This window comes from Fringilla coelebs (assembly GCF_963513975.1).
Source record: "Fringilla coelebs genome assembly, chromosome: 3".
Lineage (NCBI taxonomy): Eukaryota > Metazoa > Chordata > Aves > Passeriformes > Fringillidae > Fringilla > Fringilla coelebs.
In genome coordinates, this window is record NC_140030.1 from 89,202,322 (window position 1) to 89,227,206 (window position 24,885).

At 37.4% G+C, this 24,885-nt stretch overlaps 1 protein-coding gene across 1 annotated transcript in view; it reads left to right on the forward strand.

Moving 5' to 3' along the window:
• The window catches only part of THADA (THADA armadillo repeat containing), a 151,231-nt gene that overhangs the window by 4,380 nt on the left and 121,966 nt on the right, over nt 1–24,885 (forward strand). The window contains exons 6-22 of the mRNA XM_084203263.1: nt 12–44; nt 588–640; nt 1,504–1,690; nt 2,342–2,436; nt 2,723–2,943; nt 3,900–4,591; nt 5,202–5,353; nt 5,495–5,650; nt 6,774–6,896; nt 7,819–7,942; nt 9,351–9,499; nt 10,345–10,555; nt 11,934–12,069; nt 12,436–12,572; nt 12,986–13,144; nt 14,210–14,367; nt 18,654–18,763. Coding sequence (XP_084059389.1) covers nt 12–44; nt 588–640; nt 1,504–1,690; nt 2,342–2,436; nt 2,723–2,943; nt 3,900–4,591; nt 5,202–5,353; nt 5,495–5,650; nt 6,774–6,896; nt 7,819–7,942; nt 9,351–9,499; nt 10,345–10,555; nt 11,934–12,069; nt 12,436–12,572; nt 12,986–13,144; nt 14,210–14,367; nt 18,654–18,763 — 2,896 coding nt within the window. The remainder of the gene's footprint in view (nt 1–11; nt 45–587; nt 641–1,503; nt 1,691–2,341; nt 2,437–2,722; nt 2,944–3,899; nt 4,592–5,201; nt 5,354–5,494; nt 5,651–6,773; nt 6,897–7,818; nt 7,943–9,350; nt 9,500–10,344; nt 10,556–11,933; nt 12,070–12,435; nt 12,573–12,985; nt 13,145–14,209; nt 14,368–18,653; nt 18,764–24,885) is intronic.

Below are 24,885 nucleotides of genomic sequence, written 5' to 3' on the forward strand. Positions count from 1 at the left end.
CTTTCCTCTAGGTAGAGCCTGTATTAAGAACCTGTTTGAAGAAGGTAAAGTCACATTTGTAGTAAAATATGCTTCACTGCAGGTTTCTGGGGGAGGGATGTGTGTGGAGAAGTGACAGGAAGCAGGCATGAAGATCTATCAGATCTGAATTCCTCCTAGTTAATTTTCAATAAACTAGTATCCTTACGTGATACTTTTTTGTGAAAGACGAGACTGATTCATACCTTTAATTTCCAGGGGTCAGTTTTGCTTTACTGGGCAACCCTGATGCAAATCTGAGTACCAGTGAGCAATTGTTGCAGGGAGAGTCAATATCTCACAGGATTAGGCCAAGTGGGTTGGAAGCTTGTTTTGTACCAGGTTGTTGCAAAACAGTTTGAGATTTTGTTTTAGCATTGTTTGTGTTTGTCTATACGTCAATACCAGTTTAATTTGTTGGTGGAATGGAAGAATCACCACTGTATGGGTAACTGTTTATTGTAGCTGGGTAGGTGTGATGTGTTGAGGTGTATGTGTGATTGCTTTGCTGGAAATTTTCTGTTCTATTTCTCTTGTAAGTAAATTTATACCGTAATTATTTTCACTAGTTCTTCAGTTTCTGCAGAAGTTGCTGCTTGATATACAGGAAGAAAACAGGCAAGTGAATTCAATAGAAGCTCTATATTATCTGGTTTTATTTCACTCTTGCAAGATAGTTTGGTTTGGTTTAAAATATCCCTTTTGTAGCCATACATTGATGAAAGATGTAAATATCATTTTACAGTGATGCAGATTTTAAATAAAAACTGATGCTTTTGTGGCAATATGATAATATAAGAGAGGTGGGGCACTGATACTGTTAGAGCTACTACTAAGGGAGGTCTTTGAGTTAAGGTTTTGTTATCTGAATTGTGACTAAACAGTGTAATTAATAGATGTAAAATTCAGGTAGAGTAAAACTCTTTCATGTTCCATGAGTGTTTAATTCAGTATTGATATACTTGACATTTTCCAGCATTTCATTAAGTGAGGCAGCTTCATTGTGGTCTCTCATTCTGAACTGAGAGGAGAAGGGCACTTAATGAAGTGTTTTGTGCACTGAAAGTTTAGATATTTTCTGCCTTTAGAAGAAAGTCAAATCATAGAAATGTCCTTCATACGTGGAGGAACTACTTGCAAAATTAGAAAAGAGCAGCACTACATTCTCTTGGCCTTTTTGGAAAGTTTCTGGAAAAGTTCAGCTCTGCTCAGGCGGAATCACGTGAATGAAAGTTTGTCCCAGGAACCTGCAGAAAATGTAGCACAATTTCTCATTTTTGTTTGTTAACTTCATTTTAACAAACTACCCTTGAATTGGCTCCTTGTTTTCCTGTAGTTAATATCTGATCAACTCAAGCAATACGTTAGTTTTTACCATTAATTCTATTTTAAAGTTGGCAGAATGTGGTTTTCTGGGGATGGTGAAGAATGGTTTTAATTTGTTTTTTGTGTGCTTACTTGTCCCTTTTTTTTTCCCACAGAAAGAATCATGGAAATCGTATTGTTCAGACTCAGCTGATGCATGATTTACTGATAGCCATTAAAGTTTCAATGATGCTTATACAGAAATTGCAAGAAAATATCCAGGGAAGTCTTTGGAAACACAGCGACTCTTTTGTTTGGCAAAGTATGTGTAGTTTACTGAAAAGTTGCACAAACTTCCTAATGGATGGTAAGTTTAATAACATTAAACCCCTAATATTTTCATTAACTTGTTGTCTTTGTAGTAAGCAACCTGTAGGTATAAAAACTTAGTTTAGCTTGCATGGAAGTTGAACTACTGAGATTAATGGGAGTAGGAGCAGTAGTTGGGTTTTTGGTGAGCTATGATTTGTAGATGGCAGTTGTAGTGTGTACAGTTTAACTTGTCCCACTACAAATACCAAGATTAATGCTATTATTAATAAAATCAACAGAAATGCTTTTGAGAGTCGCCAAATGTCTGTGCCTACCAGAAATATCTACACCTCCGTGAAATATGCTGTCAGAACTATTTATGGGCGCACCATAACTGATAGTGTTTTCTTCTCATACAAACGTTTTTATGTAGTAGAATTTAGCATGTCAGTAGTCTCTGCCACAGTCCTCCTTGCCTTAGTGGGCAGTCCTGTGTTTTCTTCTGTTAAAGATATTAGCAGTTTCTTATTACACTGGAGGATAAAGTTATTAATTAATATTTGCTATCCTGATGGGCACTACAGATTTGTGATGATACAACTAACTACAAGTAGCCTAGCAAAATTCAATGCCAATATAATTTTGCCACGCAGTTCTAGCACACAGTGTTTGCTGCATTCTAATGTACAGTATCTCTGCTGTGTAGCAACGCTCCTGCAGACTGTTCAGACAACCTCAGGACTGGCTGTTGTTCTCTTCACCAGAGCTATGTATGAGCCAGTTGAGGAATTGCCTTCATTGGTAAGTGTATTTCTTGGCTGAAGACTGTGCAGTATCATGGTGTTGTTACCCTGTGCTATCAGTGTTGTCTGGAGGCTTTGCTGCTGCAGGGCTTGCCAGCCTCTCTGTCAGTCCTTAGCTGGAGTATAATCCTTTCTTCTCTCCTTGCTATGTGAAGTATTAAGGCTTGGGTTTGGAATTTGACGAACACTATTTACAAGAAATCTCTTCAGATCTTCTAAGCTGTGCACAAAACAGGTTTTCTGCTGTGCTGAGATGCTGTAATGGGTGTGTTTTGGTGTTCCAGATCAGTGGCTTGCTCCTTGGGACAGTGGATCACTCAGGTGTGCCAGCGTGGTTTGTGAGGAACTGTGGGGTGCTGTGCACTGCAGAACTCCCGGGCTCGGTCCTGCTCTTCCTTTGCCATGGAGCGCTGGCTATGCTGGATTGGAAAAACAGCAGCATGGGTGAAAATGGAGAGAAACTGTTGTTAGATATTGCATCAGTCTTGTTGTCATTGAGTTCAGGGTAAGTTTGTGTTCTAATCTGTGTTCTGTCATGTTTGGGAGAGGAGGTTTATCTTTCTAATTCTATTTTTTCATGACTCCTGTGGTCTTGGTGGAGTATCTCTGATGTTTTAAGTATAATGATACTAGGTTTTGTCACAAATCATGCAATCTTTTTAATACATTCATAAAAACTCTGTAAATTTCAAAAATATAATGATGTTGCATATGTAGTTCTAAGTTTCAGGGGTTTTCTGCATGCTAAAATTTTGTTTTCTAACATGAATGGGATAAATTTATCAATTCGCTTATGGTAAGGTGTGTCAGTATCAGTTCTTATATAGACAAATAAACTTCAGTTTCAGGACATCACGTGCTCTCCTTCTGAAAGTTCAGAGGAAAGGAAAGCGTGCCAGTGTGTAGAATACTTGAAGTAATATGAGTTTTAGTTGTTTTTTTTTTCTGGCTGCTTGCATCTAAGGGTCCACCAGCACTATTGGGTTGGAGATTAAAATGTGTATTGAGTTCAAACTTTGATTGTGCCTTGGAGATGAGTTTTGTGATCTTGTTTTTGCACATAGGATACTCAGTTCTGATGGTTTTATATGGCAATGAAAATTTTTCCTTACATTTTCACAAAGCATGCCAACATCATAATACTGCTCAAATGTTAGCAGGTGCATAGTAATTTTTTTGTTTTATTGTTGTGGGGCTTGTATGGTTTCTTTTCTCCATTGTCAGGGGGTTTAGCTGCAACCTCTTAATAGCACATCAGGTAAATAAGCATGTGCTTGGCAACATCCAGTTGATCACTTCTGTGTTCATTCCTTTTCCTCCATGAATGGGTTGAGTCTCCTAATCTGTTTTCATGTAAGGTAAATGGATGTGATGAATAGTTATTCTGAAATACAAAATGTATTTTTTAAAAATACTGATAAATGAAGGTAATGATTTTTTTTGTGTTTGTTCTTTAAAAAGGTTAAAAGAATCCAGTGTGGCAACATCTTTGTCTAGAATCCTTGTTATTTGGACTAATTCAGCACTGGCTGCCCTTGTTTCATGCTCTCCAGATCTAAAAATCAAACTCAATGGGAACTCTGATATAATTGGAATGCTGCTGGAATACGTTTATACACACTGGGACCACCCTCTGGATGCCATCAGACACCAAACCAAATTGATTTTCAAGAATCTTCTTCAGATACACCAAACCACCATTGCTGGATCCAATGGAAAATCAGACCCATTCTTTGCAAGGTTGATAAAGCATTTACTGAGCTTGGATTGGCATGTAAAAGGCAAATATGCTTCTCTTGGCTCTCTGGTGGAATGTGTGGGCACTGAAAATATACTGCAGTTGGACAGAACAATTCCAGTGCAAATCCTGGATGTGATGAGTGATCAGTCTCTTGCACCTTATGCTAGTGATCTTCTGGAAACTTTATTTACAAATCACAAGGCCCATTTTACTTCCAGTTTTCAAGAGGGCGCCTGGATTGACCAGTGGCACAACATCTGGGTTTCTCCTCTTCTGGTAATACTGTGTGAAGGGAACCATGACCAAACTACTTATATAATAGATTACTATTTACCAAAATTGCTTAAATGTAACCCTGACAGTCTGAGGTACATGATAAGAATTCTTCAGGCCTCTGCAGATGCTAATCTGGGTAAGAAAATAAACTTTGTATTTGTAATTATGATTGGATTAAAAAAAAATCTTAACCATGTGATTTGTGGTCTATTATTATTGTTAGAATGAATTTGGAAGAAAAATTCCAGTTGCTTATTATTGCTATTAGTATTTCAAGGTGAAAGTCATAATAATTATAAGTGTGTCTCTGGGCCATGAGCAAAATCCTTCTGTGGGTACCTTGTGGTTCTCTTTACCAGGGTTTGTTAGATTTCTGTATTTTCTACTACTACTTTTATTTTATTTTTTACACAGGTGAGTCCAGTAACACAGATTGCTCTTTCTTGTAAAAATGTGGATACAAGATTTATAATTCTCTTTTTTTAAGTAATTTAGTGTGACTCTGAAATAATGGCTTGTGAGACCTCACAAGGTCTTTTTGTCATATGACACATTTGAGATGAAGCTTTTTGGGATTTAGAACTGCTTTAATCTATAGCAGCACTATCTTTTCGGATACATGGAGTAGAAATAAAAGGGGGTGGGTCCATGTGTTGAAAGTATTGGGAGTTTCTGATGAGCACTGCAAATAGTACATTTCTTGTATTAATCAAACAGTAATTATTACTGGTTTTCATTTTCTTTAGGCTCTTGCAGTACTAGAGGAGCTCTTGGAGCATTAATGGCATGCTTGAGAACAGCCAGGGCCCATGGACATCTGGAACTTTCAAATATCATGAGCAGTGGTCTTGTATCCACTGAGTGTATAAAACAGGGTCTAGTTCATCAGCACAGCCAGGTAAAGGGGCAACCATTTATGTATCCTTTAAATTAGAATAATTGCTTTGATCCTGATTGCTGTGTTAGTGTTTTATTAAAACAAAGTTGTCATCATAGGTCTCAGTAACTCTTTTGTGGTGAACTTTTAAATATCTTTCAGGTTTGCATTGATGCTTTAGGTTTACTCTGTGAAACTCATCGTACTACAGAAATTGTGTCTCTGGAAGAAATGCAACTAATTCAGTTTTTTATGATGTACAACTTGAACAACCAATCTCCTTCTGTAAGGCAACAGATTGTTTCTCTGCTGAGAAAGGTAATTGCAAACTATGACCAATGTCTAACGTGCCTCTTATGTTAGTTTTAACACCATTGTAAAAGAAATAATGAGTATGTTATGAAGTTGCTCATTGGAAAGAGTAGAAGCTCTAAGGCCAGGAGTATGCTTTATGTATTACCCAACTGAATGGTGTTAAGTCATCACAGGCAAGGATGGCTTAAACAAAATATTAAGTGGCTGAGGCAGGGTAACTTCATGGGTGATGGTGGGTGTTGCTTAACCTGCCAATAGCAAAGCAAAGTACTCTGGAGTCAGCAGTGAACCTTGTGTTGCCTTTGCTGGGGCCTAAAGCTGGGCTTACATGGACTTGTCACACCTCAGGCAAATTCAGTCACTTCATTACCCTCAGAAACCTGACCTGGAAAACAAAGTAGAAGAATATTCACTATGATGTGGCTGTGCCATTACAGTCTGCAGGGGAATGAGTCTCTCTGTCTGGTGGAAGTTGCCAAGGTCCCTTGTAGTTCATGGTGGAAGGATGGGGATAAAATGAGGAACCATGTATGTATAAAGAACATCTTGGAAGATGTTTATGGTAAAAGAAGGCTGTGTGGAAGGAGAAAATAATTAATTTGAGAAGGGAGAAAAATGAGGAAGTCAGTTTGGCAAAACCAAAAGAGAAATCCCATCTCTTTCCTTTCTTACCTGGTGCAGGCTGAGGAGCGTGAGATGGAAAAGTCCTGCTAGATGGGAGTGTATTACTTATGGGCAGTAAAATAGATGGAGGAAGCACTTCTGAAGAGAGCCAAACTCTAAGGGACACTGAGGCTGTAGAAATTATCTGCATTGAGTGTTTTTATAGAGGAACACAGTTCCACAGAAAATGAGGCAGGAGAGAAGGCCTGGCATGAATTTAAGGAGGGAGATGGAAGAAGGTTTTGGAGGTGTAGAGGGAGGAGAGAAGAAATTGGTCACAAGAGAGGTGGGAAGCAAAACCTTGGGTTTGGAATGAAGAGAGAAGGATCTGTTCTGTTATGCTGTATGCCAACTTCCTAAAAATTTCTAGCAGTGTGATTTGGAAAATAAGCTGAATATCTGCCTTTCCCTGATTTCAATGTCAGTGATCTTGTCTCACCTATGTTTTCTTTCGTTTTAAAAGTTACTTTGCAGGATACAAGAAAGTTCTCAAGTGCTTTATAAATTGGAGCAAAATAAAATCAAGCAAGAGTTAGTTGAGAAGTCAACTCAAATGCCTCCTTTGAAGATTTTGCAGCAATACAAAGTAAGTAGAGTGCTAGAGATGCTGATAATAGAGGTGGGATAGCACTTCTGAGAGTTCATTGTTCCTGAACACCACTGGGTAAGTTAGGCACTCTGTGTGTGTTTTAGGCAATAATCAGTGTAGAAGGAAAAAAACCTGTAAAGCCAAACAGAGCTGGGGAGCTTGTCCACTCTAATGCACTTGTGCAAGTTTATTTTAACTAAATATGCTGTTGTTGATGAACTGAATGCCCGTTGGTATTTGGAGGGTGCCTTTAAGGTAAATTTTGTTTGAAACTAATAAAGGTTATGAGGGATTACTCTGTGATGTGCATTGAAACAGCAGTAAGTGAGGAACGGCAGGAGGTGTACCGGAGGTGTACCCTCAGTCCAAAAAAAAAAAATTGGGCAAATGTCCTGTCATCTGTTGGCCATTTAGTAGTGAGCTTTGAATTATGTGTTACTGGAACTTAAAATAGAGATCAGTTGAGCTTCAGTCTTTTTCTGGGTCTCCAGAATAATCAGTGAGTGAGAGAATGAATGACAAGAGCTTCAGCATGAAGACTTCTTTTGTATTTGTCCTTTTTGTTCTGTTTAAAGGCTCACATCATCAGTATCTTTGTGCCAATCTGTTCCTTGAGTTCTGCTTTTCTCTGTCAGCAAATTTTCAGGATTGGATACAATGGGTGTCTTTTTGTGGGCCTGAGGAAAGGAAACTGTTGTATTTAAAAACCCAAATGATTGTCGTTCAGCCTTCACTGTACTCTAAGAAACAAAAACACTGTCTGCACTGTGATTGTTGGCTTCCTGTTTTTCTAAAATTAATTGTAAAGTCATAATTTTTGGGGTAAAGCAGAATGTTCGTAGTTCAGTTACTTAGGCTTCTCTTTGTAGGGCAGCAAGTAAACAGTCTTAATTTTTTTCCTGCAATTTTTTTTTCCCAGGATTTCATGTCATCTGTATGTGCCAGACTTTTTGAGGTATTGTTTCCTGGTTCATCACACCCAACCAGGTTTTGTGCACTAAGTATTTTGGAATCAATAGCAGAAATATTTTCTATTCCAAAAGGTAAGAATTCTAATTTATAGACTTTAATAGACTGTAGGAATGGTAGGTGTTGAAGAAGTGTCTTTTGTGCCAGCTAGGCAGTTTCTGTCAAAGTAAAAGGGTATTCTTAGTCCTTTATTTCTGTGGCATTTCCTGGATTGCTTTTGTTTTACCTCAAGGGAGGATGGTAAGTTTTTTTTGGAAAAAGGAATATTGAAGTAAATGCTAATAATTGCCTGTTTCATGTCTTCTATAAATTTGGATTTTATTGCATCGCCTGTTTTTTTGGAAGGCTTATTTTTTTATTATGAGCAAAACGTCTGGACAAGTGTCAATGTATTTGGTAACTTCTTTTTCCTGCACATATATCTTGATAGCGCAAAATGCTGAATTCACAAAAGCTCTTCATTGAAAAATATTGCATATCCTCCTGATACTATGCTGAATAAAAAACTGTTTTATTGCCCAGTTAATGATGATGTGTTGGTGTTATTTTAAACTTTCATGATTTTATGGCAGTCTTAAGTATTTAGAGCTTTGGAGTATTGATATTCTTGTTAAATCTTGTCTCTGGATCACATGGTCTACATAAAAATATGTTTCCGTCCTAAACTGTAACTTTTTCTTTAAAGAAATTGGTTGTCTAATATTAAAGTTGATTTTGAGAGGGAATAAAATGGCCATCTTGCTAAATAATTTCTGAAAACCTCTTGATAAATGAACACATTAATGTTATTATTATGAGTATGTAGTAGATTATTACTGCTTTTTTTAAAAATAGAAAGTTATCCTCAGTTGTTTATAATAGCAGCTGAGGATTTTATAAATTGGACATTACTTCTATAAAGGCAATTCAGCTGTTGTATTCTGTGCTGTGTTATGGTGCAGTTGTTTACATCCTAAATTTCTGCCGTCTTTACAGCATTAAATCAAGCCACCAGAATTCACAACTCATATCTAAAATAAACCAAAAGAAATTGTAATGGCTTACATTTTAATTCATAGGATTATCCCTATGACAAAATAACTCAAAACACCAAGTGCCAAAACATACTGAAGCTTTCAACCTCTTTTTTGAAAGGAATTATTTTCTAATATTGCGTACTTAAAGGAAAAGAGTTTATAGGCAAAACTAAATCAAGCTTTTTTATGCTGTATTAAAATGGAGTAAATGGGATTCTGTTTTTGGTAGTAAGTTATTTTCTGTATTACTAAGAGTGATTTAAAAAAAATAAGGTAAGCCTTTTTTATTCCTAATAAAGGTAAATATGGTATTTTAAAAACTGATAAGAGAAATAATGATGATGATAATAATAATAATAATAACTTGGCTAAAATTTAATGCTTCTTTTAGTATAGCAAAGCAGAATGTGAAGAGTCTGGAAAGAGTTACAGCACAACTATCTAAGGCATTAATTTCTTCACACAGGCCAGGCACAAGTTTTCCAGTTGGATCAGGAGATGGATTCTGCTCGTGTCCAAACTCTGATCCAGTGTTTTGCCAGTACTTTTGAGGAAGTAAAAATTCTGGCATTTAGACTTCTGATGAAACTACGTGATGTTGCGTTGAATTTACAGGTATGAACTTGGGAGAGTTTAGAGGGAGTAATTTTTGTGGAAGATGAATGTTCTGTAGTACACCAGGTGCTTGTGTTAGGTACAGTGCAGGAATCCTGAACCTTAGAAGCCAGTCCAAGTTGCCTGCAGCAGTGTTCATCACTAACACCTTCTGTATAATTTTAAACAGCTTCTGCCCCTACCTAAGTAGTTTCACTGAAAGTTGAAGGAGTTTGGGAATTTCTTTGGTTGTGACTGAACTACCAGAGAAACAGTTAATGCAAGCCCTTGGCTTAGGTGTGACTTCTCTTTGTAAATGATTGAGGCATTTTGACTTGGTTACTCTTGTACTTTTAGGAAATTCAGCTCCCTGTTTCCTTTCCTTTCTGATTGATCTCAGATTTCATTATCTGATTGGTTTCTTTGATTTCTCACAAATTTTGCCCTTTAAATTTTCATAAAGTTATCACAGACAAATCAGTATCAATTCATTTTAAAATTCATTAGTACAGATGAACAAATACTGCTGCCAAGTAAACTGTGCTTCTCTTTAATGTCCATTAGCAGATAAAACACATTAATTTGAAAAAAAAAACTTCCTGTGAGGTGCAGTGTAATTGAATACTGCTTTATGAATGGCTGTCCCCATCCTCAATGTCTGTGTAATTGTATCCTTGCTAAATACATGCACATGCGTGTTTTGAGTGTAAGGTCATCAGTTCACAAAACAAGTGTTTCTTAAGAAATATGTGCCAGCAAGCTTAATTAAAAGCAGGTTCTCAGATTCCAGGGTGGTAAGAAGCTTAATTAAATCAATCTGGAAGCTCAATTAAATGAGCAATATTACTGCTTTGGTTTTTTTTCAGGGTTCTGAAAATCTAGATCTTCTATTCCAAGCAGCAATTGATCTTAGCACAAGCACCAAGCCGTATGATTGCGTCACTGCTTCATATTTGTTAAACTTTTTAGTATATCACAAAGGACTGCAGCACATTTGTTTAGGAAAGTGGCTTGAGCATAACCCTCAGCTGAATGAAAACACATCAGTGAGTACAGTGGAGAAGAACACTTTGGCAGGTAAGACTTTGGGGGGAAAGGTTTTTTGATATTTGTTGAAAGTTTGCTGCTTTTCAATAAGGCTTTTGGTAGGAGGCTTAGTAAGAGATGCTTATTTCTAACAGGATTTTAAGTATATTGTATTTTGCTGTTAAGAAGCCATGTTCTTTAGTAAGATCTCCATCTAGTCCTGTTTGTGTTGAGGCTGTTGAATATTCTTGTTAAGACGGCTTTTGTCATTCTTTTGAGCAGTGACTTTTGAAAGTGCTATGGGGGCCCAAGCAGTGAGCGGGGCGAGGCTGAGTGCATAAAGTCAGGGAAGAGCCCTCTGCTTTCCCTAAGAGCTTCCTCAGCCAGGGGAAGGCAGCTATAGTTGGTCTGTCTTTGTTTCCATACTTGATGTTTGCAACGCTGCCCCTTGGAGCTCTGTTCAGGCCCCATTTTTCTGTGTGATTTGCAGTCCTGTGAATACACATCCACAGTAATGAAGCTTTGTTCACATATAAAATATTTTTGTTTGGTTTAGTGCCCCTTGATGAAAGATGACAGGGCTGTAGATCTGGCAGATTTGGCAAATTTGTTAACCAAGCTTTCTCTATCTTAAGTAATCTTCAGTGAAACTAAAATACTTAAGTCCATTATTTGTAGTAAAGTATTTTATGTATTTGCAGTTAACTCACTGTTCTATACTTTTTTGTGCCATTCTTGGCTTCTCTACAGATGCCTGTTAATCCTTTCTTGATATGCAGTGAAATAACAATTTTGAGACATGGTTGTTGTTACCATAAGTGAAGGAAATGTGTAGGTAACCTCGTGTCTCATTGCACTGGTGGTGATCCATGGTTCCTTGTTAGGATCTGTAATTTGTTCTGATTCTGGCACTGAGGTGTCACAAGCTATAAACAGAATTAAAATAGGCACATGTATCCTTAAATTAGTCAGGTTCTTTAGTGGAAAACATGAAGTTCAAATGTGTAATCGTGAACTTTGTATCTTTAATATTCTGCTGTACTTATCATTGTATTAATGTGGCTGTAAGGGTGTGAAGTCTGACTTGCAGTATGGAGTAGGTAACTCCTTGTGACTTCATCATGAGCAGTGGGATTGTCCCTGAGCATAGGATGTGGGTTGTGCTTTTCACAGCTGCCATTTGGTTCAGAGAGACAGATTAAATTGACTGTAACAAATATTGCTGGAATTTAGGTAACTGAAAATCAATGGTAACATATATTTCAATGATAAAAGAGGGAAGAGTATAATAAAGGAAATTTACTGTGCAAATTCCATTGAATTGTTGTGTACACAGGTTTTATTCCTGTTTCTTAAAGCTGGCTTGTTTCTTAGAAAATCAGTATATGAATTACAGTTTAGTGTAAATCTGTGCTTTAAAATATTTTAGTTATCAAGCTTTTGTTGATGAATGTTGAAGAAGAAATATTCCAAGCCAAGAAGTCTCTGCTTCAAGCAGCAGCATCATTCCCCATGTATGGGAGAGTGCACTGTATAACTGGGGCTTTGCAGCAATTACCCTTCAGGTAAGTAAAACATACTAAATAAGTTGTAACTCCATATTTCAAGGAAAACATACTAAATGAAAACTGTAACTCCATGTTTAAGTGCAGTGGAAGAGCAGTTAAGGAGAACAGAAAATCATGCAGTATTATTTATAAGGAAATCCACTATCTGTGGCTTTTAGAACTCTTGCTGGCTGCTGCAGTGTTTGATACTTCCTTTGTATGTGGTAAACTCAGCCTTAAGACTTTTCAATCTCTACCCTATTTATAGTTTTCACAAATATTGTTGCAGAAGTGTTTATAATTTTGGTTCCTTCTTTTAAATATAAAATTATTTTTAATCCATGTTGTGTTTTGGTTGTGATTTTGACTTTTTTTTTCCTTAAGTAACTTGACACTGGTGTCTGAATGGAAGGAAATAGTGACCAGGCTCATTCTGATGTCGTACAGCCTCTCTGCTGTGGTATCACCAGTAGTACAGAGCTCATCACCAGAGGGTCTTATTCCAATGGACAGTGATCCAGGTAAAGAACCCAACAGAATCCCAAAAGAATTATTTTCTAATCTGATGCTCCTGAAGGTCTCTTTATCTTGTAGTCATTCAGAACTAGACCAAGCACTCCTCCCTTTCAGCTTCTCATTTTATGCCATAATTTTTGATCACTCTTTTAATTTCTGATAAAGTTTTCTTTGCTTCTTCACTAAAAAACCCACAAACATTTGCAGAGTGTATTGTTGCATCTCTTTCAAAACAGGGGGCTGTAAATTTAGTTTTTTTTCCTTGGTTACTCTAACCACCACAGAGCCTTGTGGGTTATCTTGTTTAATGCTTATAGCTTTCTTCTGTACTTAAGCACCCAAAATTAATTGCATCGTTATAAAGAAATGGAAGTAGAAGACAAAACTATCTTAAATATCCCTCTTGTTTAATGTGCAGAAAGTGCAGATCGCCTGCAGATGATTCTCCATGAGATACAACCACAGGACACAAATGATTATTTTATGCAAGCAAAAATTCTGAAAGAACACTGCAAAGAAGAATCTGAAAAGCTGGCTGACCAGAGGCCAACGAAAAATGTTTGCATGGAAATGAGAGGTAAATCCAAGGCTATATAAGCAATTAAATCAAGGTATTTTTTAATAGAGCTGTCATTTTATGTGGATGATCCGGTGGAAATTACTTGCTTGTGTAACGTTTCAGTTCTTACCTGTCAGAAGCTAGTTATCCATGAACATGGCTTTAAAGACTAATTTACTTCCAGAAGACTGGGGTTAATCTCTCTTAAGACACAAGTTAAAATTAGTTATTTTGATATTGACCTAGACTCTGTTGCCTTAACTGCACTGGCAGGTAATCCTGAACACCTTTTCTATCAAGCAATGCTGGTGTATTTCTTGTTGAGAAGTGCTACTATGATTTTCCTCTCCAGTGTACATGAGGCTCGTGGAGAGTATGTTTGTGCAATACAACTTACTGCATGAAATTACATAAGCAGAAACTTCAGCTTGAAAGATTCTAGTTGTAAAATGTTAGGTAGTATTTGTCTGTTTTACTGAATAGCAGCTATGAAACTGAAACTTTGGCATCTTTAGTGTGGGCCAGAATAAATTTATAGACTATCCATACATTTTAAAATTTAATAGATTATGCAAATTTTTGAACTTCCTTCCCCCGGTTGCTTTTTCCTATGTTTGGGATGTGTGGGTTCCACAGGAGGAGAAGGGGCAAACACGTGCAAGTGCCGCAGTGGCCACCAGGTGGCGGCGGCGCGTCACAAACGCTTCTTCCTTCGGGAGGCGCCTGGAGCCCGTCCGGGAGCGATGGATGCGGAATGAATGCCTGTCTACGGAGGTGTGCCTGCTTCTGTGCCTCGGGGTGCGAGTAAATAGGAGCTGTGGCCGAAAGAACTCTACTGTTTAAAATAGCACTTCTCTGGTAAAATGTTTATACTGCTGCCTTTGCCAAGTGCAGGAGAGTAAAGCAACTGTTGAGCAGGCAATTAGGGTCAAGAAGGTGAAATTATCTTTTGGGCAGGCAACTTCAGAAATTTTTTCATAGTTAATTGTGTTTGTAAGACAGGTTGAGTGAAGTTTAAATTACACACCTGCATCTCAGAACCTTGAGTTACACTATTGCATTTGTTGTCTTTTTGTTTTTAAGGCAAAGACAGGCAAGTGTGTGACGTCACAGCTCAAATGGTTCTTGTGTGTTGCTGGAGAAGCATGAAGGAAGTATCTCTGCTCTTAGGGACACTGTGTAAACTTTTGCCTTCACAGACTACATCTGAACCTTCAGAGGGGTTGATTACTATAGAACAGGTAGGGAAATAATTTTTATAGTAAAAACTGTAATTTCTTCTTGGGTGGTGGTGAGGCAAAGGCAGTTTTCAGAAATTTTTTTCCTTAAATCTGTGTTCTATTTGGGAAAAGTGCATTTTAGATTTCTTTTAATTGCCATAGTGTAAGGGTTTTCTTTGCTATGGTTATCAGTCCTGTTTTGCTCCAGTGGTATGTGTAAAAACAGATAAATTAAGAAGTTATTATACATTACTAAAAAACTCATTCATTCTAATTGTATTGGATTATTTATGAGATGTGTGATGTGTTTAGGGATACCAATGCCTGCCTGCCACCCTCCCTGTTGTCTCTCTCTCAGGATATATTAGTCACTAATCGAATTGCTAAAAATCTTCTAAAGTGACTTCTATTCAAAGTCTCTTTTGTCTCATTTTGAGTTCTACGTATTGGGATTCTGCTTAAAGCTTTTCCTTAATTAGCATCAGAGTCAAGAGTTCTGAAAGTCAAACATGCTGACTATTCCTGGTCTTGTCTTCCTCCTATCCTTTGTTAGGAGTAATTTGTATGTAGTGTGAGTGTATCTTTTTCCTCTGATATTTTTAATATGAGAGATCAGAAATGTTAATATGTCGTCTGGGTCTCTTGCAGAACGTCGAGTTCAGTGTTTGCAAGAAGTTAGATTACCACAGGCATTTACTTGGGAAATATTTTGTGTTTATTAAATTTCTGTTTTAATTGATGACCTTTTCATTTACATATGCTTCAACAAAACCAGTTTGCATGGAAGACTGAAATATGAAAGACCAACTACTTTTTAACCTCTTTTTCTTTTCAACAGAAAACAGTTACTTAGTTTTTCCATAGGTGTTAGAACTTTACATTTTGAAATAAAACATAGTATTATGTACTCCAGATTTTATTTCTTATCTAATGTTGTGGTGCCATGGAAATAGTGTTGGTGTCTTTATTCTTGCATTGTCTCCAGTCCTCATGTTTTCATCTGGTTAACAGCTGTGCTTGCATTGTTGCTGGGGTCTGGAGGGCAGATGAGAGAACAGATATGCGTTTCCACCATTATGTTCCTTAATCTGCACCAAGTCACAGAGGAATTGGTGTTTTAAAATGAGTCAATTCTGACTGCAGCATCTCTGTTTTTGGAAAGCAGACATTGATAGGTGCTCTTTCAGAAATAATACATTATTAAGGAAGGAATTGGATGTCCATGATCTTGTGAGTCCCTTCCAGCTCAGGATTTTCTGTGATTCTGTAAAGATATCTTCTTTTCCTATCAATACCTCTTCAGCTTGTTAATGCTTCAGATATCTTCCTGTAAAACAGAAGAAAAATGCTAATGGATGAGAAGTCAGTGTGAAATCCTGATTTTCCTCAGGCTTGCAGGGAAGTATACAAAGAAAATGGCGGGCATTTTCTCTGTACTTTGTTACTTTGGGTTGTTACCATGTTTTGTACAAAAAAAGGAGGGTTTCATCAGAAATGACAAAAAATGTTAATACCATAACTGCTAGGGCTTCGGACTTGTTAAACTCTAACCGGTGTTGACAAATAAGCAAATTGGATTTTGTAGTCTTAAACATGCAGAACTTTTCTTTCAAGTTGCCCATTCTTTGTCTTAATTTTGGAACTATTGGAAGAGATTTAAGAATACAGAGAAGGAAAACTTTGAGAGAAACCTTGGTCAACTTGCCTTGAGTCAGGCTAAGTAATTGTTGAGAAAAATCTGGTAGCAACTCTTGGCCAGCATGTGTCATGCTGTTGCAAATCTTCCTCTTGTTGTACCATGCTCCACATCTAGGTCAGTAACTGTATTGAATTATGCCTTAGGTGTTCAATGCTGTCATAACTTATTCACCCCAAAGATCACAGGGAGTGTTGAGTTTGCTCACAGTCTTCTGATTGATTGTACCTGCTTTTTTAATTGAGCAGGCAGATGGAAATACAGTGTCCTACAGTGCTGGTGTGCATTAGGAAATGGCACAGCAGAGCTGCTTCCTTGGCAGGCAGTGTGGTGCTGGGAGGCTGCTCTTTCCAGCAGTAATGCTTCCTGTTGTGCTGTGTACCTGTGGGGGAGAGGTTGGCAGGCAGGCAGCTCCTGAATGAGACTTTATTGTTGTTTGTAGGAAGTTGGGACAGCATCAGGTTTGCACTCTCCTTGTCGTTTGTGTAGGAGATTGGGCTTATGTGGCAGTCTTCCAAACATCAGCTATTTTACATGGTGGCCTTGCCTTAAGAAATAATAGACATAGGAAGTGCAGAGTATAGCTGGAGGAATCTCTTTATTCAAATGCTGGAGGAATCTCTCTATCCAAATGCATACTTTTCATTTTCCATCTGATCCTAGAAGTCCAGAGATGGCAGGCTCAGAACTGTGCCTGTTAAGGAAATCAATATAAATAGTATCATGTAACCACCAGAACTATATCTAATAAAGATTCTGTGTGGGTTTTTTGTCATATGGCATGCAAATCACGAATGCTTCAAGTCTGGAGGAACATTTAGCTCTTGCTCAAAATCCTGTTTATCTCACCTGGGGAGTTTTAAGACAATTTTAGGAGATAAGCTTGCCAGAGCTGTGTGCTGCAGTGAAAAGAAACAGGCAGCAGAAGTAAAGACTGAGTTGTCCCATGGCCTGTATTAATCTTTTAGAACATCCTGGAGAGAATTTATATCTTGAATACCCAGTTTCTTGCCCTCAGCAGCAAGTGTGGCCCTGTACATTGTTGATTGTTGAATTAATAAGGTTCACCTGTTATATTCTAAATTTCTGACCAAGAACTGAGTTATGGTAGTGCTGCTTCTAGTCTGTGAGTTCAGTTTGATGCTAGCTTCTAGTCAGCGTGGCTGTTGCAAGAAACTCAGAAGTATAAACAGTAAAGTTGGAAGTTATGTGACCAAAAAAAAAAAAAAATTCATGTGAATTCTAGAAGTGTAAGTGTGGTGCTGGGACATGCTGGTAGATTGATTTACATGTGTGTGGATTTCTTGATTTGGTTTTGTTTACACACCTGGAGAATTGCCCTGTCTGTGGGTCAGTTCCTTGTGAATAAAGAGCACTTACTTCTTTTTTGGACTAGAAAGCTGAAATGAAACCCTGTGGCTACATAAGCTACCTTAAAATCTACTCAGGAATAACTTTTTTAGATATCTCCATATCTCCAGTTATTGTGTGTTTTACATTAGGTAAGTTTTAGCTGCAGGTAATAATATGTAGATGGTCTCAGATTTATTGTTTTTTAATTATTGCAACCTCATTGCTTGGGTGATACAAATTACTTAACAGGAGGTTGAAAAACCATAAAGGTAGATATGACATTAACTTTGCTGGCAACTAAATTTCTTGTCAGGCTATTAAAGTATTAGAGCAATTGTATAAGTAACAGAACATGCAGAATTTTATAAGCAACTTGATATGATTTTATGCATATTTTTATATAAAAGGTTTAAAGAAACTTTTACTGGAGAAACTTTTACTGGAAAACTCCTGAAGTAAATTTTGCATAAGGGCATTAAGTATGTGCTATGCATTGTAAACAAATTAAGTGGGAAGTTGGATTTAGACCTTAAAAGTTGATGAGAATTAAAAAAAAAAAACCACCAACAAACAAGACAGCCTGTCCTTTGTGGAATGAGATTGTGTGGATCTGTAAACTTCCAAACAGATTTAAAAACTGTGTTGTGATAGAGTTCAAGAAAATAAACTGTAAGTGAAAGTTTAGATATCACATTTACAATTTTATGTTTCTAATAGTCAACAGCAATTATGCAGAATTCTGGAAATTTGTATTTATATATGTATTACCTAATCTAGTGTAGATTTGTTTCCCTTTGGTACAATTTTTGGAATTTGAATTTCATATCTTAAATATTTTTAAGATTTTTTTTCTGCTGTCATGCTTAATTGGAATTTCCTTTGGGGTTGTTGGCAAGAGTGTAGGCAAACATAAAGTAATCTGCATTTGTTTCCCCTGAAAATGAGAATTGTCCCTTTCTTCTCTTAAAATCTGAGTATGTCCATCACAGACAAATAACCAATTTCACGTCCTTTATATTTTCGGACTCTTTGAAAGAACACAGAACTACCCCCTTAACCTAAAAAAATAAGTATAATATTTGTTTTCATTAAAGTAAGTGGGTGTTTATTATAGGACTTCTAGTTGCTTTTTGCTTGTACCAGTGACCCTTCCTACCAGGGGGAGGATTGTTGCTTTGAACTGCAAAATATTTTGCATATATAAATAAATTGTGTATGTTATTTCAAATGACTTAGTAATTTTTTCTTTCTTTTTTAGGTTAAAAATATTGGTGATTACTTTAAACATCATCTGCTGCAATCAAGGCACAGGGGTGCATTTGAATTGGCATATGCTGGCTTTGTGCAACTTACAGAAATGCTTTCCAGGTAGAGTATGGACAACTTACTGTGTTTTCAATACAAGTTTTAACCAATTTTGGCATTGACCCTGAAGTTGAGCTGTGCAGGCAGATCCTTGCTTTCATGTGGATTTTATTTAAGTTTGGTGTAGGCACGATTATGACAGTTACATGATGTCTGTGACTTGGACTACAATACTTATGGTTAGAGATGGTGCTTAGGCATTGAAAAATGATACAGACATATAATGCTTGCTGCATTTTTCTTCATTTCTGGCATCTTAGTTTCCTGAACAGCTCTTAAAAGCTCTTGGGAAAAGTAGGAGTGTGGAGTTCTTCCATTTCACTCCCCTTTTCTGGTCCTTTATGCCAGACTTTTTGCTTTAGCCAGGACATTTTCTTGGAAACTTCTATTACCTGTCATGGAGTTGGTTATTGTGACATTTGGAAGACTACCTGACGGTGCATCACAGGGTGTGATATGCACTCTGGCTTTTTTTCTTTCCCGTTGTAACTTTATCATTTCCTAGAACTAAATCAACAGAATTGTCTTGAGGTCTGGGCAAGATCACTGGAATTTCCATTACATGCTTCGCTACTGATTTCAAGTCCTGGTTATGTTTCTTTGTGGTATACAGTGTTTATATCCCATCCATGTTTTAACAAGACAGACTGAAATTTCTTCTTGACTAGGTAGAGTTTGGTGGGTTTTTTGTTGTTGGGTTTTTTTTTTAATATGAGAGACCAGTCAGATTTTCAATTTGAAGTACTTGTATTTTCACACCAATTCTAAGTTAAGTAACCCTGCCTTTTGCCTCACCTCAGCCACTTTGAGATGCAGATCTGTTTCTTTATTTCATACTGGAAACAGTTTTGGTGCTTTTAGTGCAGACTGGCTGCCTGGTCAGGTTCACTGTGGGCCCCCTCAGAAAATCTTCCCAACAGAGCTGAGGCTTGGTGTCTGCTACAGGATGCTGGGTGAGGCTGCTGCATCTGTGTACCAGCACTGCTGCAGTAATGGTATTTGACACTTGGTGGTGTTGATTCTGTGTGCCAGTGGGATGTTAAACTGCATGCCATGATTCTCTTGGTGATCTCTCTCTCCAAGTTAGATTATTTTCCTTCAGGTATTAGCAATCTGAGGGATTTCAAATTGGCTTGAAGAGTTTGAGTGCTCTTTTGCTTTGCACTTGGTTGTTTACTCAAAAAGAAAAAAAAAGAAACTTATTGCTTATCTTCTTGCCTGTCCATATGTTTTACATATACTTGTTTAAACATTGGGGTGTTCTTCTATACCATAATAACTCGGTTCAGGAAGTTCTAAGGTAAGTTTTCTCCTGTCAATGTAAAGAGAGAGTCTGGCCATCACAGTAATACAGTTTATTAAAAAAAAAAAATTTACAAAAAAAGCAACCAAAACCCAGACCTTTTACTACCACGAGTCTATTTGGGAGGAGAAAGGAGGTAATCCAAGCATGTACAGCCCCACTGGTCTGATCTCAGTCAATATGCAGGACTCTCTTGTACAAAGGCAGAGTAAAAAGCAGAGAATAATGGAAAACACATAAAACATGCAGTCAGTTTATAGCAGACTCACTATTTTTCTTTGATGTTCAGTTTTAAAATTTCTTTTAAAAGCTGAGGCAAGTAGAGTAGAGCAAATATGCCTAGATTTTGGAAAAGTTGTTGATGTGTTTGTTGCCTCTCCTGCTTTCTGCCATTGTATTTAATGGAGGACAATCCACTTAACAGCAGCCTTATGTTAGATTGAAAAATGAAGAGCCAAGCCCTAGAGAACTCTGCTTGCCTGAAAATTATTCAGAGATTAAGTGATATGTATGTATCATCCAAAACAAAAGCCCTCCAAAATTAAGGAAGTTTCCTCTTTTGAATTAGCAGATGTCTGTTACAATTTTTTTTGTTATCTATACTGCCTAGCATTTTTAACTTTAAGATACTTCAAGCCGAGCAAGTGTTCCTTTGGGAAAAAAGATTTATAAGAACTGGAGAGCAGCTCTGTGGATGTACATTCATTTCAACGAAAGACAATATTTTCCAGGAACTACAGGTCTCAAGGCTTATATTTGTATTTAAAACAAAGGAGAAAGGAGACTGATACCAGAACAGGAAATGACTCTTTGATTTGGTACTCCTGGGATATGAGGAATATTTTGAGACTCTCCTCCAAAAGGGATGAATTAAGTCTCAGTGAATGCAGCTGCCTTGCAGGTCTGTTGATTGTCATGGAGTCTTTCCATGTCCCCTGCTGCAGCTGGGGGCTCCATTCTGCAAGTGAATCTCAGCTGGCCTGCCTCTCTCCATAGCTGAGAGGCTCGTGGGCAGTCTTGAAGCATGTGTGTCAGAATCTGTGTTAATTTACTGCTGTGTCCCCAAATGCCAGAGGAGAAAGCTTTTGTTGAGGGCAGCTTATAGTAGTGTACAGCTTTGCATGATACCTTGTTGAACAGGATTGGACTCTAGATGTGCAGAAGCATCCCTGACGCTTGAATTTGATCTTTCTGTAAAACATGTGAAAAACTTGTCACTAAGACTGTGCCAGGCATTTATGAATGACTCCAATTGAACATAGTCCTTCACTTATTTCTAGCCAAGCACTTTTTTTTTTAAGACTTTTTGCTGCAGTGTCTTTATCTGACCTTGCTTTTAGCTGTACAACTCTTAAACACCAGTCCTTATAAGAACCAAGAGCAGACTTTTTTCCTAGACAGAATGATGGTATTCAGACCTGTTTGAGTTAGTGGTGAAAGAAAAATATTTCCTCTGCAGAGATTTCTTACAAACCTGATGAAATTGATCTGTCTTGAAATTCGGATGTAAATTGCTGAGTCTGCTCTAATATGCAAGTTACCATTCTTCTGTTTCCCTGTTGATACTCCTTCTGGGAGTGTACTGCTCCCTTTTTCATGCCTGCTTAATGTTGCCTGCAGCTGCACCTTCAGAAAAACCATACAGTTACATAACAAGCAACATTCATATCAATGAAATAAGCAATGTGTTTTTAAAAAGAGTGTTTCTTGTCAACGGCCTGGATAAATTAAAAAATGCTCATTTGGTCTGATAACATGGTGGTTCAGGAAAGTCAGAAATCTGTTTTAAACTTGAATCTCCTGAAATCTTTATTACTGAAGCAATTTCTCTATCCCAAATGACATTTTGCCTGCTTTGCATTTCTTTTATTCAGCGGTCTCCTTGCTGAGAGATCAGGTAGATTTCTGGAAATCTGAAATGGTATTGCATAGTTATGGTGGTAGTGCTTTGCTTCACTAAGGTTGCAGAATGCAAGTGTAAGGTTTGTCATACAGTGCAATTTGTTTGCTTAGGAATAATGTATTTTGAGCACTTTCAAATGTTTGATTGGAACTTAAATAGTGGCAAGCACTATTTTGGGGGCTGCAGTGAGTTAGGTGCATAACAGTTTTGTGGAAAGCTGTAATTTACTGCATGATGAAAATCATGCTTTTATTTTAAAAATATTTTATCTGTTAGTATCAGTGAAAATTACTTACCTGTACCTAGTCAGTGTCTGGTCTTCTGTAATATTTATTTTTGGGAATGCTAATCCTTAGCAGCAAACTCTGCTTCTTTCTCATTTTTTTGCTCTGAAGTGACTGTTGCTCTTTGCTTTCCCAGCCTGCTATGATCTGCCAGGAAGACTTGTAAAATGGAAATATCACTAATGGACTTTCTAGTGAAACTTAACAAAATTGTAAATAACTTTTTAGCAAAAGTATAATCACAGATGTGAAGGAAAGAGCATTGAAGGAAGAGAAAAAAAGTGAGGGAGAAACACTGCTCTTATATATTGAGATGCTTGTAGTGTTAGGAAATACATGACATAAGGAAGCATGAAACACAATGTTAAGGCACTGCTCAGGTTTAAGATGTATTAATTTTTAACACTGTTCATGTTTCCCCTCCCATTTCTTTTCCTGCTTGGTGTGAGAGAGATATGAGGTAATGATACTGTCTGGAATTTTGGAGCCACCCAAGGTTCTCTCTGCTCTGCCTTGCTGATAGAGAAACCTCAAACCCTTCTCAATGCACCTATATAATCTGGAAAACTGTTTCTTGTAGAGTAGATGATATGAAAAGGAGGATGCAAGTGGAAGGACTTTGTAGTTTCAGAAGAGTTGTTCTTAAAAGCAGACCTATAACTTGAATAGTAATGTGTTGTAAGGTTAGTATCATGGGCAGTATTGTGTCTATAAAAAATGGGAATCACATTACTTATGTGAAAAAGAATAATACTGCAGGCCTGTTGAGAGAGAAAAAAATGGTGAAAGAAACCCACTTTTTCCCTAGATAGGAACTGCTTATAGTGATTGGAATCACTGAATTCTGGATATACACATGTAGAAAAATGCTTCTGGTCATGTGATGTTTATGCCACAAGGCACTTGCATCTAGGAAGGCCAAATTCAAGATTGACCCATTGTTAACACACCATTTATTTCAGATAGGAGAAAATGCAGATATATGACTTAGGGAGAAGAGTTTAGCTTTAACTTAGGATTGTCAGGCTTTTCTACTCATTGATACTGAACACAGAAAGGGTTTGGGGCATGTATGAAATTGTTTTAACTGACAGATGAATAGAGAGAAAATTGTGGATTACTTAATGTACTGCATCTTAAGTAATTAGTGTATCAACTTACCATGTTGCATTTTCATTATCAACAATATTTGTTTGATCTGGTAGAAATAATTACTATTTAATTTTGGAAAATGACATTTGATCTTGAGGCCTTAATTTTTTTATTGTAAAGCTTCGTTATTCTTAAAATTTAGGGCCACCTGCTTCTTATGACAATATTCTTCTTGCCAGACCACAAGGAGACAGAGCTGCCAAATGGAAGGGAGTAGTCATCTCCATTGCAAAGTCAATACTCTCTAATGTTTCTAACTCTACAGCAGTAACTCTTTCACCTTCTAATAAATAAAAGTGCATTGGTGGGTGACTGAACAAGGTAGAATTACTTGTGGCAAGATCAAAGCAGTATGGCTTTAAGGGAATCTGAAGTTTATTTGACTTGAGTATGCTTCTCTTCTTTCTACTAATACTGAGAGGAGAAGGATCCCTCAGTTTACTTAAGAATAAAATATTCAGTGTGCTCCACAGCAAATTCTAAATATTTCCTTAATGCTTTACTTTGTGCTTCTCTGCACCCCAGCAGATGTAGGTATTTCTCATGGGGTGTTCATGTTAATACTAAGATAACATACTGAAGAGAGATGAGCACTGTTCTCTGAGTGGTTGAATGGAGACATTTAAATTCTGCTTAGCTAGGGAGGTAAGACCAGGTGTCTCCATGATCAGAAGGAGCAGATTTTGCAGAATGTGTTGATGTGGATGAAGAGAACTGCAAAGTAGTGTCCTAATTGCTGAGACTCATGGAGGAGATTTGTAAGAAATTTTGTGTGGTCTCAATCCTAGAGTTGTATCCTCATTTGTACCCAAAAGTGAGCAAAAGAAGGCATCCTGGAAGTAAGCAAGGGCAAAAACTTATGAGCAAAAGAAAGGGAGTAGTTAAGGAAAAGAGAACTCCCTGTGAGTTTCCAGGTTCATCTGATTGCTTCTGTCATGGGCTTGGGGCAGGAAGTGCCTTTCTTTAATGCCGCGGTAGGAGGTGAGTTGTCGCTTGTGAAGCCCGCTTCCTCTTGAGCTCTGGTGTTTTGCATTCTGGTGGAAATCCTGCAGGAATTACTGAAGAGTAAGAAGCGTCCTAGGTCTGCTTACCTGTCTGGCACTTCCTGTGACCTCAGGTTTCTGCATTACTACTTTAATGTGGTTTTTTGTAAAAGAAGGACAAGAGTGTTTCACTTGTTCATGATCAGGTTTTTTAGACAACGTAAATTCTTGCTTTAATAAGAGAAGGATGAAGAAGGGAATATATGTAGACCTTCCATTAGATTTTGGTTTTCACACCAATACCTGCTGCCTTTTACCTCTGCTTTTAAATTCTTTATTTCAGTCACCCAGGTAGAAAATATGATTGTAGTCTTACCATAGGTCTCACTACCTCATCATGAATTTAATTATAGTTTATATTTTTAGGTAAGGCAAGTCCTGTATAGTTGAGATAGTTGCAGCTGTATTGCCCACAGTGATGAATTATTTCTTCTAGTCTG